Here is a 21,299-nt window from a genome sequence, read left to right on the forward strand (position 1 = left end):
TGATGATGAGAGAAAAGAAACGCCTCTAATCTATTTGTACACTCCCTAATGAATTTGATTTAGTTAATTAGGCCTAATTTAGCCCCTAAAATAAAAGAATGTGCATAATAACAAAACTTTTGGTGACAAGCCCACCAAATAGCTCAATAATGTAAAGATAAGCCTCTCAAGAGGGCCGAATGATCAACAAAATGAGTCGTTGGGCCTTTGAGCAGGCCTAATGAAGTCCAAGGAGTGCCATGATGAGGAAAAGGACTCCAAGCATAGTAGACAAGGGGGTTGGCCACTTGTAATCCAATCAGGAACCTGTGGTGCTCCCAAGTGGGTGTGGGAGCACAAGGACATCCTCATGGGTCTCCAAATGAATCAAATATGTCTATAGACCATCTGTAAGCACTAGAGTGATGAGATAAACCATCCATCTGCAGCAGGAGGCATCCTGGAGCATCTACCAAGTATATGGTGCAACTGTGTAGTCGGTTGGGCATGGTGGACCAGGTGCATCATCCTCATCCAAAAGGTGGAACACGAGCAATCAATGAACATTGTTGGGGATTCATGAAGTGATATATCCTACAGTGGAGGCCCATGGCTCTCAACGCTCACCTTACAAGTGCCAATGTGGCCCTCTAGGGGCTAGGACCCCATATAAGGAGACCAAACCCTAAATGAAGACCCACCTGCAATCTTGCATAGGATCCAATGAGTCCCCTTGCCCTCCAATACAACAAATCATTAGGATAGTCAAATAATAATGCTTACAAATCATGGGATCAATGGGCCAGTTCATGGTGGCATGTCCTTCCATAGTGAGCTTTGGCGAGTACAAGTGTCTCTAAAGCTCAAAAGGGGGTTAACCAAGGACCTTATTAGGTGGTTTCAACCTCTAAAGGGAGTGGTTGTCCATAGTACATCCTTTAAGAGGTAGGTGGCAAATGATATAATGATGGAATGGAGTGGGGATAAGGGGAAACATCTAAACCACATGCCAAGGTACATTGGTTAGCTATAACAAGGGAAGCCCACACCTGGGCATATGAGTGTAGGAGGGAGAAAATCGTGGTACATGAGTTACCCTGGCCTTTGTTTTCCCACACTTCTTCATATGCCTTTTGCCTTTGATTATGTTTTTCTTTATAACTGCTCGGGACTCTAAGGAATGGAGAGCATGACGTGTGATATGTAGCAGTGAATATCTGTAAAGTTTTGTAGATGTTCTATGCTAAGAGCAATTTCACTTTTCTCACAGCAATCATACAAGAAGATAAGCAAAATGCAGATAGAACATATAAGCAGATCTTACAGAAGACAAATCAGAAACAAGAAAAATGTATGTGTTCGTTTCGGCGGTCAACAGGATGCTTCAACCAGCAAAGTCACCTTTGGTCAGCCAGCCCAGCATGTGTCACAACAACCCTCCAACCAGTAGATGAGTCAACCCAAGTCAGTTCTACAAAAGTCAACGTTGTCCTGAAAAGTCAACGCAGGGGCAGCAAGCTAAAAGTCAACGCAGCAGCAAAACGGTCAACCCTTTGACCTCGATTTTTGTGCCAGGTAGTACGGCCTTCAAAAATCGAACCTCCCACAAGTTTTCAGCTTGTTTGGACCAAGCGTTGACCAAAGTCAACGCTGGTCAAACTTCTGCGAAACCCTAGCAGCAGAAACCCTAGCAGCAGAAAAATCCTCTTCGTCCTTCCCACGTGTGGTTGAAATTCGTCCTCCAGGTAGCTCGTACTTTTTAGGATGAGAGAGGAAGATGTGAGTTGTGTTGTGATCAAATTCTCTCCAACTTTTCCTGTATATATATCCATCAATGAGGGTGTGTGACACATCTGTTGGGCATGTGAGCCTACATTACAAAACTGGCTGACCTTGCACATATAATTTATTAAGAATAATAAATTCAAAATATAAGTTCTGCTCATCGGATTAAGACTATTTTTATATGGATTTTACACCTCACAGAAAGAGGAATCCAACAAAAATATTAGCCTCTTAATCTGAGCATCAGAACATGGAGTTTGGACCTAGTTGTCCAAATTTAACACTCCCTCTCAACTAGGGAGAACTCCATCTATTAGTGCAATTAACATCGTGAGTCATCCCGCCGAAACTTGCTTTGCTGGCTTCTTTATTTCAGAACAGAAGTGGGTCAGTCACAAAGACATCATTCCCCGACTGACATAATCAGTCCAGAGGTCCCAGACCTCACAAATCTTGATCCCAGATCAAGTGGTTGGACCATGCCATCCTAGATAGAGAGTACGGCAATCTCTGATGCGTCCATCAGTCTTTGCTAATAGTCTCTAGCTTTTCCACACCTCATTGGCCAAATGAGAGGTACTTCCCATGAGCCCTGAACTCAATGGGTAGGATGCATACGGGGCACAGATTAAATGAGTGGCGAACCAGCTCAATAATCACCAGGGTGGGGCAGAAGCATTATGAGTGCTTATAGCTCCGAGAAGCTATCCCCAAAGCCCCCCAGAGCTCCCAGAGCTCATCGTCCAACAGGACCCACATCATAGGGTCTTTCCACGACACCAAGACTCTCACGGAAGGTTAGGAACTTGACCTTCCCCAGGGGCTTAGTGAGAATATCCGCGACCTGCTCATCAGTTCCTATATGATCGAGCCTTACGGCGCCTCGCTGTACCATATCCCGGATAAAGTGGTACCTGATATCAATATGCTTGGATCGGTCGTGGAACACAGGATTCTCAGTCATACGAATCCCACTCTGATTATCACAGAGTATTACAGTGGTATCTAGCACATGTTGGAACAGCTCACTAAAGAGCTTCCTCAACCAAACTGGTTCACAACAGGCCATACTAGCAGCAATGTATTCGGCCTCCGCGGTGCTCAAAGCCACCGACTTCTGCTTCCTGCTCATCCATGAGATCGAAGCAGAACCAAGATTGAAACAGCATCCAGATGTGCTCTTACGATCCACCACACTGCCAGCCCAATCGGCATCAGTATATCCCCGGAGTATCACACTCCCGGCAGTGTATCTCAGCCCATGGTTTATCGTGCCCCGAAGATATCTCAAAAGATTCTTGGCACCAACCCAGTGAAAATGATGAGGCTCAACCATCTGTTGACTCAAAGTATTCACTGCAAAACATATGTCCGGACGGGTGTTCACTAAGAACATCAAAGCTCCTATGAGTTGACGATACTCAGTAGGATTGGCCAAGATAGGCCCTGCAGCGCTGCCACTCAACTTCTTAAAGTTGAGTTCCATTGGTGTCGACACGGACTTACAGTCCACCATCCCAAATCTTTCCAGAAGCTTCACAATATACTTTCCTTGAGAAAGGAAAATCTCTCCAGGTCTCTGCCAGACCTCCAGGCCTAGGAAATAGTGCATCAGTCCTAGGTCTTTCATCTCGAACTCAGCAGCAAGCTCCCTCTTACATTGATGAATGAGAGGGTCATCACCTGTCAGGAAGAGGTCGTCCACATACAGCACTAGAATGAGAGGCTTTTCTTCCTCAACCTTAAAGTAAAGGTTTGGATCAGCATTGCTTCGAGTGAAGCCCAGCTTCATCAAGTAACTATCCATCCTCTCATACCAAGCTCTGGGTGCTTGCTTTAACCCATAGAGGGCTTTCTTCAACCTGCAGACATAAGTGTCTCGATCTTGAACTTCAAATCCCAGAGGTTTCTCTACATACACCTCTTCCTTTATTGCACCATGCAGAAAAGCGGTCTTGACATCCATCTGATGAAGACTCCATCCTTGCGTAGCAGCAAGGGCTATGATGGAACGGATGGTGGTATATCGAGCCACAGGTGCAAATATATCGTCATAGTCAATTCCTTCCTTTTGAGAGAAGCAACGGGCAACAAATCTTGCCTTAAACTTTTCAGCACTCCCATCAGATCCATGTTTAATCTTGTAGAGCCATTTAGCGGTGACAACAGATTTGTCCTTCGGTCTCGGGACCACATCCCAGACATCATTCTTCATAATAGCCTCATATTCTTCATGCATAGCATCCTTCCAGACTTGATGCTTGATGGCTTCCTCAAAAGATCCAGGTTCAGATTGTATAATAGTACTCATGGCAGCTAGATACCCTTGGTATCTACACGGCTTCTTGCTTTCTCGGAATGTTCCCCTTGGGGCAGCATGACCCTCAGCATCTTCGAGGGTGTCCCTGAGCCATGATGGCCTCTTTCCTAGAGAAGGGGAAGGATCAATAGGGTCCATTGGCCCTTCAACATCAGGCATAGTCTCATCCTGGGGTTCTTCCAGATTTCCAGGTCTTTCTTCATGGTTTTCTTCAGATCTAGGAAGATCTACTACTTTCTTCAGGGAAGCATCTTCGTCAAAAGTGACATCATGGCTTATCTCTACTTCCCTTTGACCAGGTACATAGACTCTATATGCCTTAGAAGTCTCACTGTAGCCCACAAACATTCCTTTCTTCCCAGTAGCATCCAGCTTACTTCTCTTTTCTTTCGGCACATGAAAATAGACAGGACATCCAAAAATTCTAAAATGTGAGACATCAGGTTTCTTACCAGAGAAAACCTCTTCGGGAGTTTTGGAGTCCAAAGCGGAATGAGGGCATCGGTTTTGAATGTACACAGCAGTATTTGCAGCTTCTCCCCACAGAAACTTTGGAAGACCCTGGTCACATAGCATGGCACGGGCAGCTTCCACAATAGTCCTATTCTTGCGTTCAGCAACACCATTCTGCTCAGGAGTATATGCAGTGGTAGTCTCCCTCTTAATGCCAGCTTCTCTGCAAAAGTCTTTGAACTCATTTGACTCATATTCAGTGCCATTGTCAGTCCTCAAAATCTTGATCTTCTTTCCGGTCATATTTTCCACCAAGGCTTTGAAGGTACGGAACCACATGAAAGCCTCATCCTTCTTCTTCAAGAAGTATATCCAGGTTTTGCGAGAGAAGTCATCAGTAAATGTCATATAGTAAGAACATCCCCCCAGGGATGTTACAGGCAACATACCGGAAAGATCAGAATGGACCAGTTGCAATATCTCAGATGTCTTTGTGACACTTGAGGGGAAAGGTCCCCTTGTATGTTTTCCTTCAGCACAGCCCTTACATACACCTTTATGATTATTTCCAAAATCAGGCATCCCTGTCACCACCTTCCTTGCTTCGGGAAGAGCCTTGTAATGAAGGTGTCCAAATCTTCGGTGCCATAGTTCGGTTTGACGGATAGTATCACAAGTCATAGCTCCCAACAGACTCCCTCCAACCTGGTAGAGTGTACCAACTCTAAAACCAATTGAGATAGCTTCCTTGAAGCTCTTCTTCCACATGAGTACCTTTCCATCAGAGAAAGTTACATTGAATCCTTTGTCTTCCATGGCAGATACAGACACAAGGTTCTTCTTCAATTTGGGTACATAGAGTACATCTTGTAGATGGAGGACTTGTCCTTGAGACAAGTGGAGGGTCACAGTCCCGGTCCCTTTCACAGGATAAGTGGCATTATCCCCAAGGATAATTTCTAGATTAGTATCCCTTTCAACCATGTCAGAAAGTGCTTCCTTGAATCCGGTGATGTGTCTTGAGGCACCACTATCGATTAGCCAGACATCCATAGTGTCGGGCGGAGATGCAGCTGAGAGAGCAGATATTAGAATATACTCATTTCTTTTATCAACAACATTAGACTCCTCATACCTGGTATTTCTGGTCCTTTTAGAAGGTGGATTGTTTCCTTCAAAGTGAGCCTTCCTCTTTCCTTTGGATTTGTCATTTCTTCGATTCCCATTCCTTCGGTTGTTGTTGTTGTCGCCACTATCGGGAGAATTCTTCTTGAAGGGGCATTCTCTAGCATAGTGTCCAGTCCTATGGCAGGTGAAACATTTACCCTTCTTCTCTTGAGTCTTAGTCCTTCCTTTGTCCTTAGAACCACCAGAGTTCTTCTTTCGGGAATGAGCAACATAGGCAACATTTCTTTCATTATCAAATTCCTTCATCCTTGTTTCTTCTTGCATACATCTAGACAGAAGCTCATCAAAGTTAGGGATGGTATTGTTGTTGAGAATGGTAGTTGTGAATACTTGCCATTCATATGAAAGTCCTCCAAGTGCGGTGAGAACCATCTCACGATCAGCTATTGTCTCCCCAATAGCTAGCAGATTGTTCCTGGTTTCGGTCAACTTCATAAAGAAAGTTTGAATAGACTCGTCTCGGCCCTTCTTCATATTCTTCAACTTGTTCTTGAGGAATAGCACTTGGTTCACATTGTTTACTCGGAACATAAGTATCAGTTTGTCATACATCTCCTTGGATGTGCCTAGTTCAGATATGTAGGCAACCAGACTCTTATTTATGGATTCCCTGATCAGCAGCTTTGCTCTGATTTCTCCCTTCTTATACTTGGTTCTAACAGCAGCAGAGGCATTTGATGGAGGTTCTTGAATCTTCCCTGTCACATGATCTAGGAGATCATGATCTTCCAATTTGAGATCTAATAACATCTTCCAGGCATGGAAGTCATCACTTCCAGTCAGCTTGTCATTCTCCCTGAATTCAAGCTTAGAGGAATACATTTCCTTCGATGATGATTGCTATAGATAGAGTTTGTCTTCACCTCAGCTCTGATACCATGTAAAGTTTTGTAGATGTTCTATGCTAAGAGCAATTTCACTTTTCTCACAGCAATCATACAAGAAGATAAGCAAAATGCAGATAGAACATATAAGCAGATCTTACAGAAGACAAATCAGAAACAAGAAAAATGTATGTGTTCGTTTCGGCGGTCAACAGGATGCTTCAACCAGCAAAGTCTCCTTTGGTCAGCCAGCCCAGCATGTGTCACAACAACCCTCCAACCAGTAGATGAGTCAACCCAAGTCAGTTCTACAAAAGTCAACGCTGTCCTGAAAAGTCAACGCAGGGGCAGCAAGCTAAAAGTCAACGCAGCAGCAAAACGGTCAACCCTTTGACCTCGATTTTTGTGCCAGGTAGTACGGCCTTCAAAAATCGAACCTCCCACAAGTTTTCAGCTTGTTTGGACCAAGCGTTGACCAAAGTCAACGCTGGTCAAACTTCTGCGAAACCCTAGCAGCAGAAACCCTAGCAGCAGAAAAATCCTCTTCGTCCTTCCCACGTGTGGTTGAAATTCGTCCTCCAGGTAGCTCGTACTTTTTAGGATGAGAGAGGAAGATGTGAGTTGTGTTGTGATCAAATTCTCTCCAACTTTTCCTGTATATATATCCATCAATGAGGGTGTGTGACACATCTGTTGGGCATGTGAGCCTACATTACAAAACTGGCTGACCTTGCACATATAATTTATTAAGAATAATAAATTCAAAATATAAGTTCTGCTCATCGGATTAAGACTATTTTTATATGGATTTTACACCTCACAGAAAGAGGAATCCAACAAAAATATTAGCCTCTTAATCTGACCATCAGAACATGGAGTTTGGACCTAGTTGTCCAAATTTAACAATATCCCCTTGAGGTGGGGCAGTTTATTGCCCACCAGGTATTGGGACAATCACGGGTACCTTAATGATGGAGGGGGCTCATCTAAGGCTCCTAGGAACTAGGGTGATGGCCATGGATAAGAGGTAGAGCTCATGTTTGGCTTTTGCCCACGCGCTAAATTTGTATGTCCCAACCATCTTTTGCATTTTGTGGTACATTTGCTATTGAGAGTGACCAAATTATGCTTTTACTGGACCAATGGAGCGAAGAAATTTCAAACCCCACTCCAATTATTAGTTTTCCTTATCACTCCATGCATTATATTTTAAATCCAAGCATGATAAAAATTTTAAAATCTCGAAATGACAACAATTTTCTGAAAACACAAATTTAGAGATTTCACAACTACTTAAATTGCATAAATAAAACACAACAAAATTATGATAGCCACACAGAAAATAACACAGTGATTTTTGGTCAATGTGACCTTGAAAAAACCCGCTACAACTCTTGGGGAAAACCAGTTTGAGAGCTCTTCTTTATTTCTGAAAATGCTTTTATAGAGAAACTGAAATACACAGTAAAAATTCCAACAACCACAAATTACAACTTATCTCGATTTTCGTGCTTGAACTCTGCCTTGAAAATCGTGCCAATCAGCAAACAGCCAAAACAAAAACTCTCCAACAATAAAACAGCATTAAATGTTGTACGACCAGCGTCAAAAACCGTGCCCTTGCTGTTGTCCCTCTTCCTTGATTTCTGTGATGTCCCTCTTCCTCGATATCTATGCCATTCTCCTGTTGTACGATTTTGCCTTGGGATGCATGCCAATAAATGTTGCTGCCCAGATTTGCTGAAATGTCTTCTTGCTAATCTCCCTCACTTCCTCACTGCTTAGAAATTTTCTCTTTACTCTCTCTTCTCTTTCTCTCAAATGCTCATGAAAGAATGAATGATTTTTTCCTCTTCTCTTCTCATTTTATTCTTTAAATGACCTTTTGGGTTACCCTGAGATCTAATGCCTGAGATTCATTTAGATCCAAGAATGAAAATAAATGTGCATTTAATTCTCACTTTCTATTTTTTAACTCACCCACTTAAATAAAGACCCACTCAGCATTTTATTTCCATAGTCACTTTTTCACTTTCTAATTCTTCATTGAGTTTAATAAAGTCACCTTTAAATTAGAATGTAACTTTACCACTTATAAAGTCACTTTTAAATTAGAATGTAACTTTACCACTTATAAAGTCACTTTTAAATTAAATTGACTTTACCACTTATAAAGTCACTTTAGGAGAAAAGTACAAATAAATTTGGACACTTTTCCCTAGGCCAAAGATCAAAGCCTTAGGGAACCACTTGTCCTCTGGTACCCAAATTTTAACATGGAGCTTGATTTGGTTGATTTTGATCACTTGCAGGCATCTCATGAGATCTCTTGAAAGCTCGATCTTCCATGAACTTTACGTCCTATCTCACTACAATCTTCCTATTGCTAGGGATATAGATCATGTATGCCTTGGAGGTTTCGCTATACCCAACGAGGAGCCCCTTTTCTACAATATAATCCAATTTGGTGCACTTCTCATCTGACACATGGCAATAAGCAATGCTACCAAAGATCCTGAAATGACTAATTTTTGGTTTCTTCCCTATGAAGAACCCTTCTAGCATTTTGTTCCCCAATGCTCTATGAGGAGTCTTGTTCTAAATATACATTGTTGTGTTACATGCCTCTACCCATAGAAACATGGGCAAATCCTGGTCATATAACATTGCTTTTGTAGCCCCAACTATAGTTTTGTTTTTCCACTCCGCTACCCCATTCTGCTATGGATTGTATGGAATTGTCCACTCTCTTCTAATGCCTTCCTTCGTGTTGAAGTTTCTAATTTTACTTAGTTTAGAAACCCTTCATGCACTTTATCTGATTTATTCCTACCTACTTGTTATTTTTCCTTAACAAGTTATTTACAAAGTAAATACTGAAAAAAAAAACACCAATGCATGCTCAACATATTACAGATCAGCAACTAAAAGAAACAAGAACAAACACACCACATGACACCATTATTTTTGGACCAATGTCCCTGGAAAAACCCAATGCGGGAAAACCGGTGCAGCTATCTGAGGGTTTTTCTTATTAAGCAATATCAGAGTACAATCTGGGTGCTGAAACTGGCCTACCCAACAAAGAATTTCCTTAGCGGCTATACCTCAGAGTTTGAGAGAAATCTCCTAGTTGAAACCCTGGAAAATCCTTCTGACAGCTCCTCAGCACAAAACTGCTTTGCAGCCCCAGCGTCTACCCAATTTGGACTGCGTCAGCGCCTCTCTGTCTCACACTGGCCCTACGTCAGCCTTTCTTGGTCTGTGTCAGCCCCAAGAGGCCCTACGTCACCTTTATGGGCCTCTGTGTCAGACACGCTGGCCTCTTTGTTGCTCTGCGCATCACTTGGCTGCCTCTACGTGGCCGTGCGTGAGCCCCTGCTAGCTCAGCGTCACTCCCCTTGGCTGTTGCACTGCTTTCCCGGCACAATCTTTGCCTTCTCTGTTTCTCTATACTCATGCCCCTCAGCTGTTCTCCCGATCACTGATTCTATCTCTCTTAACAAACCCCGTTGTAGAGAATAGAATGGCTGATCATCTAGTGTATTCTCCAAGTGACCCTCAAGCCTCCTCTTATACTTTTCCTGTTGACATCTCAACGGCCAAGATTAAGTCCCTAATCAACAGTTAAGATTAGATCTGGCTTGATCCATGTCTTTTGGACCACTCTAACACAGATTCATATTAATAGACATTAATATTTTATTTTCCCTAAGTTTAGACTTAGGGACTCCCTTAAAAATATTAATTATTTTAATATCTCTTGATCTGTTTAGAATCTGCCCAAACCCTTTTCTGGTATTGGAGATCTCATGTGCCCCAACCTCTCCACCAAATTTCGTGGCTAGAGCACATCCGATGCTACCCCAAATCAACACTTCGCACAAAAATCTGTGAAGTCTTTATCAATATACTCTCCATTATCTGAGCAAAGCACCTTGATCTTATTCTCTATCGCATTCTCAACAAGAGCCTTAAACTCCCTAAAACAATTAAGGACGTCATCCTTGGTCTTAAAGAAATAGATCCAGGTTTTCCTAGAATAGTCATCAACAAAGGTAACGAAGTATTCGGCCCCATTGAGAGCTCTAGTGGACATTGGGCCACAAATGTCTTAGTGTAAAGTCCTGAGACGCCATCTGCTTTGTTGTCACTTCTTGGGAATGTTGCCTTAGCATATTTCCCAAGCACGCACCTTTTGCACACATCATCGTATTCTGTGCCAAGTTCTAAAACCCATGTTACTGTCTCCTTGAGCATCTTGAGTGCTCCATGGTGTAAATGTCTCATTGTCCTATGCCATAGCTCATTCAATTCCTTCCCACTACTACTGTCACTACCTATTAGTGGCATTGGAGTGTCGAGCTACAATCTGTACAACCTGTTGCTTCAAACTACAATCTATCTCACCTTATTCCAGCGAAAGTGTTTGACAAACACCTTCTTCCCTACAAGTGGATATCATATCCCTTATCCTATAACTGGGATACCGAAATCAAGTTCATAACCAATCCTGACACATGCAGTACATCTGTAGCGTTGGTACTTTCTCCTAACTCCCATTGAAAATCGATGGTACCTCTCCCCACAGGAAGACACTTTGTTAGGTTTCCCATCGTAATTTGGAAGTCCATCTGCTCCTCCTTGTAGCTAGAGAAATATTCTCTAACCCCTGTCATATGAGTTGACACTCCATTATCTATATACTAGAAATCCTGTGAAGCTGAGTCTGATAGGCAAGCAAATTTGTCCTCCAACCTGGAAGACAAATCTAAAGCCCCCTGAATGTCAACTTTGCCCATGGTCATACTGAAGAATTTACTGAAGACAAATTTGTGTTATTCCTCTTCCACCTGGCACTGATTTTTCTCTAGCAACCTACTACAAAACCTTTTGTGCCCAGACAAGCAAAAACCGCTCAATGAAAATATTGATCTGCTTCACCGGAAAAAAATTCCAGGCTTTTCTATTGCCTGCTAGAACTGTTATTGGGCTCTGCAAACTTTTCCTGCCAACAATAATGGAAAAAACGAACCCTCTACCCATCAGGTCCATCTACTAAGCCATCCTCTGCGCAAATCTGGAAATCATACTGCCAGGCTCCCTCTGAATCTAGACAATTTCTACCTTTCGCTTCTGAGCTTCCTGTCCAATCAAAATAGCTCTGATACCACGTGAAAATTTCAACTATTGCAACAACTGGAAATTATTATTCTAACTGTAAATTTAATATGCATTTTATTTTCTATAGCCAACAATGAATAAAATCACAACTGCAATTTTCACCATAAAAATGATGTGGAAAATAAAATGTTGGAAACTGAGAAATTCTAGAGAACACACAAAAAATTTGACACTGTTATTTTTGGACAATTGTCCCCAGAAAACCCCGATGTGGGAAAATCGGTGCAGTAGTATGAGGGTTTATTTTATTATGCAGCAGCAAAAGTCTGAGTAACATATTTGGATGCTCTACCCACAATCCAATCTAAGAGAAATACTGGAAAAATTATTGTGGGGAATTTTCCCCACCCCACAGCGGATTTTTGTCCCCGGATATGCCTCCTCAGCCACACGCAGAACCTTCTGCGTCAACCTCTGCGTAGAGCTTGCGCAGGCTCTGTTGTAGTTGCCCCTAGAAAACTCTGAAATCTACAGTTTTGTCTCTTTAGATCTAGAACTGACTCATTGGATCATCAGACCAAAATCCTGACCTCCAGTTGTTGAATCACTAGCGTCTCTAGCTAGATCGCATTATTCTGTTGCTATGCATGTGCAAACCCTCTGGGAATTTCGCACTCCCTCTCACTGCCTCTTCCAAATCTGGAAGACTTCATCTAGAAATGTTGTTGACCTCCTCTGCCACCTGCTACTCACCCTCTGGCTCGATCTTCTGAATCTCTGCTACTGAAAAACCGAACTGCCTGGGCAACTGAGTATCTGCATTGATGTGTTCTCCATCTACCCATCGACCTCCTCATATAATCTCCAGTTGGAACTCCAACGGCCAAGATTAAAACATAATCGATGGTTGAGATCAATTCTGGATTGATCCGTGTGAGCTTCTAGATGATTCAGAGCTTATCTCAATTAATTTTGATTAATTAACCCATTTTCCTAAGCTTAAACTTTGGAAATAATTAAAAAATAGGCTAATAATCTAATTGAACACTTTTAGATGGAAGCAATAATGATTTATGGGTAATGGAAAACTCCTGTGATTTAGCATCTCCAAAAAGTTTCGAGACTAGAGCACCTACGATGCTACAGAAACTAACACCATCCAGCTGCAGCTAGTGCACAAGGTGTTGGAGCACCTTTAGGTTGGAGTATGTAAACCATAGCATTGGAGTGTCTTCCTAGTTGCAATTGGTAAATAGGGCGTAGGAGCGTCCTATAGGTTGGAGCTTGTAAATCAGGGGTTGGAGCCTCCTTCAGTTGGAGTTGAAAACTAGACAAATGTTTTGAAGAAAAATATTAAGAAGTGTTCGTGGTTTGTGTCTTGGAGGGGTTTCCACCTAAAAATCTTTGTCTAATGTTTCTATTTGTTATGCATTTTTGAATGGTATCGATGATGTTTATGTTTCTTTGATGCTAATAACAATTAATGCTTATGTTTCCAACAACTTCCTTGATGGTTACAAAAGACGCTGATAGCAAGCCAGTGCCCAGTTTTCCCCCTCGCCCTCAACCATCAGACTCAGGGGACCTTCACATCATCAGCCCCATTATCTGATCTCCCTACCTCACTCTCTCTCTCTTGACAAGTTCTTGTTTTGGGTTGTCCACCTTTCAAGTCTTGGACAAACTCACATAGTGTTTTATATCATCATATCTTCATCACAGTTTTATAAATATATGTAAGCTTCTTTCTTTGTATTATTTTTTTGCATTTTCTAGGAGTTGTGATGGCACTCCTGCATTGTACTCAATGGTTGTACTTATCAGTTCCATTGACCTACTTCTTTGGTCATTTGTCGGACATTAATAAAATTATCTTATCTTATCTTATTCCAAGGGCAATAGCAACTATTGTTCTTTTTACTTACAATCTATTCTTCTTCTACTTGGAGATTGCATTGGCAGTTGGCTCCCTATAATAAGTAGGTCTTTACTTCTTGTTCTTCTAGCTAGGGTTTCCTTTGTACTAATGGCAGATGAGTTTTGCACTCCACCTACTGCATGTTTGGCAGGTTGTACTTTCATATTCCGTTGACCTATTTTGGTCATGAGTAGGCATTAATATAATTTATTTCCATTTCATTAGTAAAAATTAATTAACAAGGCAGCAAATAAATCATTTGAAGAAAAATATTCAGGCATCAGATTCCACAAAGTCATTCTGGTGGTCAAGTGTAAAGTTAATAAAATATTGTTTTCATCATTTATAAACTAAATGCATGGCTTTACCTTCGCACAAAGCATGCTCTTAACCACAAATATATCAGCTTCAAACATAATTATCCATAAGTTCTCTAAGATTTTGTAGGCAAAGCTCAAGCTCATTATAAGCCTTCTGATAAACAGGGCAGTACATCAATCAAAACAAACAGAATAATCAGACTTAGATTTCACAAAGGCACAGAGATTTTCAATTGTCATATTAGTGAGATTCTATCTGCATCATGCATAAGCTAAATACTTGCTTTTACCTCCATACATAACATCCTCCTAAACAAAGAAATCAGCCTCAATTAGACTTATCCATGATACCTTGAGGTTTCTTAGGCAGAGCTCAAGATCATTATAAGCCTCGTCGTTCCAACCCGATGAAGTTGGCGAAAACAATTGTTCCTCATCAGATTTGCTGCCCATTAATGCTTGCTGCATGTGCAGAAAACAAGACCCAAGCATTGTTTAGTAATTTTTTTAGTTTTATATATATTACAAAATTTAAAAAGCAATATACATTTGCACATTCTAAGAATCAAACCATAAAAAATGTAATAGATTTTTCACCATAATAAAATTATTACCCAAAAAGTGAAGAAGAAATACTAAAACATTTTTCTATCCCTATAATATACAAACAAGAAGCAAAATGCTGCAACCAAAATCTTAGTAGAAACATGTCTGGAGCCCTAAAAAAATTTATCTATTTTTTATAGTCGTGATTTTTGTTGAAATACAAAAATGAAAGCAAGGAATCGAACGGAACCAAAAACCAACCCATATTCTGCATAAGTCAATCACATGTGTGCCCAAGAGAGAGTGTAATATCCCCAGTTTTGATTTTTCATTTGAGGAGATTAACAGAGTTTATTGGGGAGGTGCTCGACATAGTAAAATTTTGTAGTTCGAGTTTTGGAGATGATTTCAGCTTGAGGAGCTTAGGTGAAAACGCAAGATTGCAACTCATTGGTGGTTGGGGGCCACAAGAGAGAGGGAAAGGAAATGCGCACTTGTGGAGCAAGAGAGAGAAAAAAGAAAGGGGGTCAACTACTGGATAGTGGGGGCCACCAAGGGAGAGAGAAGCGAAGACAATTCGTGTTGTTTAGCACAAAAATTTCCCATACGGGAATTCTACTCTACCTTCGGTGAACTCCGAGTGTCACCCTAGGAGAGCAGAGAGGAGTCCAGTCAAGACTTTTCCAGGAGCTTAATTGCAGAGCACACTTCAGCTGGTGCGTACTACCAAGAGCATAGAAGCAGAATTCGTGCAACTTATTAGAACCAGTTTAGTGGGTGCTTTGGATTGGGATTTTGTCGGGAGATTCCTTTTCTTTGGAGGGCGGTTTTGGAGCATTCTTGGGAGCTGAAGTGAAGGGGGTTTTGGGGGATGAATTTCTTCACAATAGTCAGTGCACAGGAGTTTCTGAAGAGAGGTTGTGCACGGGTAGAAGCAAGAGGAAATGAGGGGAGTCCAGGCTAGGAGAAAGAGGGGAGTTCTGGAGCAGAATTTCGCTAGAGTTGGGAGAAATTTCTTGTGTTGGATTCGCACTTAATTCAGTTGTATTTATACTGGGGCGTTTTCTGGTTATATTGGGCAATTCGCACTTGTTAAGGGTCACCGGGGAGAAGCGGATTTAGCCCAAACCTAAGTTGCACGAAACGGGGAAACGGGTACGAGTTTCCGAAACGGGAAGCGATACGAAACGCGACCTCCCCAAATTTTGGAAACGGGGAAACGCGAATATATATATATATATATATATATATATATATTGAAAATATTTAAATATATATATATATATATGTGCAATCATAAAGCATAAATGATACATTATAATCTATTACACTTAAACATTACGATTTAATTTACATCACATTTACTCATGAATGATCACATAATGAAAATAAAAATATCGGAATATCCAAAAGCAACCTTTATTATATATCCAAATCTCAAAATCAGCCTTTATTTATATTAATATATGAGGCTGCAAGTACAATAAAGACTATAAGGCTGCAAGAGAGAGATCCAAATCAAGATTTTCTGCATCCACATCCCATTCTTTAGAAGGACCACTATTGTATTGGGAGTCTCCTCCTACATAGTCGAATGACCTTAGTGCTGACTTGATTAAATACACGTTTCATACCCTAGTACCCTACATGATCTTGATTATTGGGAGTTTCCCCTGCATAGAGGGCTTGGTTCTCTTGATTAAATACAAGTTCCATACCCTAGTACATGATAAAATCCAATGGAAACATTGCAATCCCTCCAATCCTGAAATCCTGAAAAACAAACAAGTCTGCTGGATTTTGAGTGAGATCTAAAATTCTACTTTCTCCATATGAAATCCAATGAGGGCGAAACCACTCTCAAACATCCTGAGTCATTTCATGGTAATGTTAAAAATTTAAGTAAAAGGATGAAAATGAAAAATAAAGGAGAATATCACTTTTACTTTAAGAATTTAACATTACCATGAATTGCATATCCCTAAATTCTAGAACATCCTGGAAACCCTAAAAAAATTTAAAAACAAATTAAAAAAAAAAATTAAAAAACAACTGTTTTTTTGGGGAAACGTGGCCCGTACGGCCTGGAAACGCGTTTCCGGCCGTACGGCCACGTTTCCGTTTCGGGAAACGTGGCCGTACGGCCGGAAACGCGTTTCCAGGCCGTACGGTACGGGGAAACGCGTTTCGTTTCGTTTCCCCTGGGGAAACGACCCCTAGGGCCACGTTTCCTACAACTTAGGCCCAAACCCTTTCTGGGTTTTTGTGGGTTTGGTGGGAGGAGGCTAGGATTAATTTTGCAGAATTTTTTTAGCACTTCTAAGGTCAAACTTGCAAGTTCCATTCAGCAGCCAGCAGTAAAAATTGTTGGAGGACAAGGTTCACCCTAGGACCATTTCCACCACTTGGGTCTGGTGTGGAGAGCCTACATGTAATTTTGCAGAATTTTTTGAGTAGATTCGAGGGCCGAAATCTCAATGCGTCTACAGAAGCAATGGCAGAATTTTTTTGGGCCAGCGCAAAGGTTTTTAGTGGAGTCATTCCAGCACTTGGGCAACACAATTCCAAGCTAGGTTTTGCATAGCTTGTTGTAGCAAGTCCAAGTTCCTCTTTCCATACTCATTTGTACTCCATTTTGCTCATAAATAAATAAATAAAATGGCTCAGAGTTCTGGTGCATTTCCTCTTGTGTTTTGCTTTCTGTGTATGTGTTGAATTTCCTAGTTGTTATAGTGCATGTCTCTGTTATTCACTTAATATTTAAGTGGTATCAGAGCATGATCTTGGCCAGTTGTGAAGAAGCTAGCAAGATCATGAAGGTATTGGGCATGCATGCATAGTAATTGGTGGAGCCATAGACAAACCCATGACTCAAGGAAGAACCAATATGTGGGAATTCTAGGGTGGAATCCGTTGGAACGATGAGGTTGGCATAGTTGAGGAAGGTGACGGACCAGAGCCATCCTCATCCTTACAGCAGAGACACTACAAGTGCGCAGGCAATGGGGGTGCACCATTTACACCATGTGGGGAAAGTCGACAGAATCAGGGCACCAGACCTCCTCAAAAGGAGTGGACAGGACAAGGGCAATTAGAGGGTGAGACCAAGGGGCACTTCTACTAGTGGAGACCTACTTTAGATATCAGGAGCTTGAGGAGGAGGTTGAGCATGAGGCAGAGGACACGCAGGAGTGTGAGGAGCATGTAGATATACCCAGTGAGATGCGGGAGTCACCCTTGTTGGAGATCCCCTTGCTAGCTCCGGTTGACACCTTAGTGGAGAGAGTAGAGCATACACTCAAAGGGCCATCTATTGAGGAGGTGCCACCCATGGATGACTTGCCGACAATTGATGAGGTACCCAACATTGTGAATGAGTTTTCAGACAACGGTCGCCCACGGCAGATTGATGAGGTTCCTGGTGACATATCTGTCGTTAACAAGGTGCCAGAAGACACAGAAGGGTCCAAAGTTGTGATTGAATTTACAGATGATATCCGCCCATAGCAGTTACATTAGTTTCAGGTTGGCCTTCTAGCATTGAAAAAGAAGGCCACGACAGTACGAGAGGCCATTCTGCAGTAGAAAGAGGAGTTGGAGGACATGAGAGCGGTTTGTGCCAAGTCAGCGGCCAAGCTGAGTCGCATTGGGGAACAGTTGGATTTCCTAATGGTACAGCTAGAGTACACCTTGTAGCGTCGAAGCAGCCCTCTTCATACATACATAGATGTGGCTTGTAGCACTAGTAGGTTGCCTCTGCACGTTGGAGAAGGAGAGGCAGAGTCACCTCGACAGATTTTATGTGTTGACCAAGATGATGAGATGAGGCAACATGAGTTGCTCGGGGTGATGCATTCGCAGGATGGAGGTTCAGGTCTTGTACTATGTACGAGAGTTCATGCGTTTGATCCCTCTCTTGGAGTTGGATGGTGAGAGATTCTAAGTTGGTACCCAGTGGAGTTGGCTAGGTGCATGGATATATCCATGGCCAGTAGCATAGTCCAATAGGGGTCGTGGGTTACCAAAGGAACCTAAGGGCTTGATGGTTGTTGGGATCTAGGATGGATTCCCTGATACAACGTGGGCTTGGTTAACGGTGGTATTAGCGATGCGATGGATTTGGTGATCGAGCACCCACAGACTTTTAGATCTCTATCAGCACTAGCGATAGGTTGGATTGACAAGAGAGCAGGTAGACTCCTTAGGTTGTCATGGGATGAAGGTTGTACATGGGATCACCAGATGATTAGCATACTTTGGCAGGAGTTTGTTGGAGGTGGCATTAGAAAGCCACCAAGCAGTGCCTTGTATGGGGTCGAGGGTTCTCCCCAGTTATGTGGGGCATAGTGGTCACAGAGGAGCAACACAGTGGTGGCATCGCCACTGGTACATATGGGGATTCACTTCTCATGTCTCTCAGGGAGGATTTGGAGGCCAGGCCCATGCATCAAAGGGTATGGTGATGCAGCAACAGAGGTGGCGATATTGGTAGGGTGTGGGCTGACGTGTATTGTCTCAGCTTTAGATCATGGTATCCAGTGGAGTGTAGGAGCATACAGTGTTGAGCAGTGGTTTGCAGGTGAGCATGGAGGTGCATGGCGATGTGTCGCAGTGCATGGATTTACACCATGGAGTAGGGGTAGCGACTCACACCACATTGGGTTTGTTAGTGGAGTGACAAATGCATTGGTGCATATGGGACACCCGACAGTACAGGGTGATATAGCTGGAGGCAGGGTAATCCAGTAGTGTATAGGGGCAAGTCGTGTACAGTGACATGTCGTGGAGTACTGAGATACTTGGTGGTATGCAGTGGCATATGGTGCGGCACAGCGGGCTCTTGGAGCATTGCCTCCAAGGAGACTTATGGACAGGAACATTAGGTGTACCATTGGGTGCAGCTCACCCAGGATTGATGAGGACATGATTGAGCATCTAGGTACGCCATGTTCAGTGGAGACAGGTCTTCGATTGGGTTATCAACATGTTCGAGGTAGAGAGAGGGATGTCCATAGGATTGTTCTTCATCCTACCCTTGGGAACCTACCCACCCATCGCTCTCCAGTGTTGCTCACAGTCACAGAGTGTTTGGTTGTTGCCCGTTAATGCTCTCCGTACAGGCAGCGGGACATGGGAGGTTCCCCTTAGGCAGTTGGATGAGACACAAGGTGTCATGTGTAGGAGGGAAACGCTCGAGTTGAGACATTTTGTGGGTGCATGAACTGACAGATACAAGCTTAGGGATGGCGTGGTTTATTGTCGAGGTAGCATATGTTCCACCCCCTAGATCACACTTTGGGGGATGATTGCAAGGGAGCTCCATGATGCACCTTTGGCAAGACAGCCTGAGGCATTATATGAGCATGAGGTGCAATGTATAGTAGACCTCGTCTACAGGTAGATGTTTAGACTCCAGGCAGTATCGAGGTGCGCTTTCGGGAGACAAGATAGCAAAGCTCACAGTGTAGTATGGCAGGCGCAGGGCAATTTTGCATGCACTAAATTGATTCATTATAGGTGGAGTCCATATATTAATTGCATGCACGAAGCAGATACGTGAGACATGTGGATTCCAGTAGTCGTCAAGACCATGCAGCAGCGGATCTGGTTATGGGATCCAAGGATTCAGTTGGCTGACAAGTTGCTCCATTTCGTGATGAGCAAGATGAAGGCAAAGGGTGATCTAGCTCACTTTGGGGTTGACACATGGGGGATCGTTGAGGCCTCCATTGTATGGAAAGGCAGGTTTTTCCAGTTCCCTCTCATGATCGGGATTGACGATGGATGGGAAGGTATTGACATCATGGAGATACCTAGGCAGGATGAGCTTGGCCTTCATTGATATGTCGCCCCCAAGTTCCAGGAGAGGAGGATACAATGTGCGCTCGACAAGCAAGTTGTGAGAGTCGAAACAGCGCAGCGACAACATGGTGACATCCTTTTGGGACTACCATGGGATACGGGCAGCACAGTACTTGACAGCTCAGCTACACTTAGGGATGAGCTGGCTACCACAAGAGGAGATCATTCAGATCTTCCATTGGGCTTTAGTGATTCGCTGATGGCGTGGGGGACTACATCAGCATGCAAGTTGGTCAGCAAGAAGATATCAGGGGAAGCTCATGCGAGCAAGACTTTATCTCTGCATGGATTGGGTAGTATCTTCAGGAGTTTACTCTTGGAGTGTATGAGTTGGACTACTCAATAGGGCAGCTTCATGAGGAGTTGGACAAAGTGCTACATTATCATGATGCACTACTCATTGATGATATGCAAAGCGCCTCTCGTACTTATACCTGGCAGGATAGTGAGTGGAGCAAGGGGGGCTTCATGTTGGACAGGATGGCTTGGGATCCTGATATTAAAGGATTCCTTCATGACAGGACAATGCAAAGATCGGGGAAAATTTAGTGGCGCATCTCGGACCTTGGCATAGTTTGCAGTGACAGTGGGGATCAACAACTAGAGAGAAAGCTTGTTCAAGCATTGCTCGAGGACAAGCAATTTTTGGTGGGGAGGACTGTAATATTCCCAATTTTGATTTTTCATTTGAGGAGATTAACGGAGTTTATTGGGGAGGTGCTTGACATAACACAATTTTGTAGTTCAAGTTTTGGAGATGATTTCGACTTCACGAGCTTAGGTGAAAAGGCAAGATTACAGCTCATTGGTGGGTGGGGACCACGAGAAAGAGAGAGAAAGGGAATGCGCACTTATGGAGCAAGAGAGAGAAAAAAGGAAAGGCAGTGAACTAGTGGAGAGTGGGGGCCACCAAGGGTGAGAGAAGCCAACAATTATAAATAGAGCAAGGAGGCTTTCATTTGGACATCTTGGATCATTTT

The 21,299-nt window shown here is 42.7% G+C and overlaps 1 protein-coding gene across 6 annotated transcripts in view; it reads right to left on the reverse strand.

Annotated features, from left to right (window-relative positions):
• LOC149146555 (protein TRANSPARENT TESTA 9-like) overlaps positions 1–21,299 on the reverse strand; it is a 216,899-nt gene that overhangs the window by 103,326 nt on the left and 92,274 nt on the right. For all 6 annotated transcript variants that reach the window (XM_089449879.1, XM_089449877.1, XM_089449878.1 and 3 more), the window contains exon 13: positions 14,263–14,373. In XM_089449879.1, the coding sequence (XP_089306005.1) occupies positions 14,263–14,373 (111 nt within the window). The remainder of the gene's footprint in view (positions 1–14,262; positions 14,374–21,299) is intronic.

Source organism: Pinus tabuliformis, chromosome X (assembly GCF_031772625.1).
Source record: "Pinus tabuliformis cultivar Carrire ecotype Pingquan chromosome X, CPIR1, whole genome shotgun sequence".
In the NCBI taxonomy this organism is placed as follows: Eukaryota; Viridiplantae; Streptophyta; class Pinopsida; order Pinales; family Pinaceae; genus Pinus; species Pinus tabuliformis.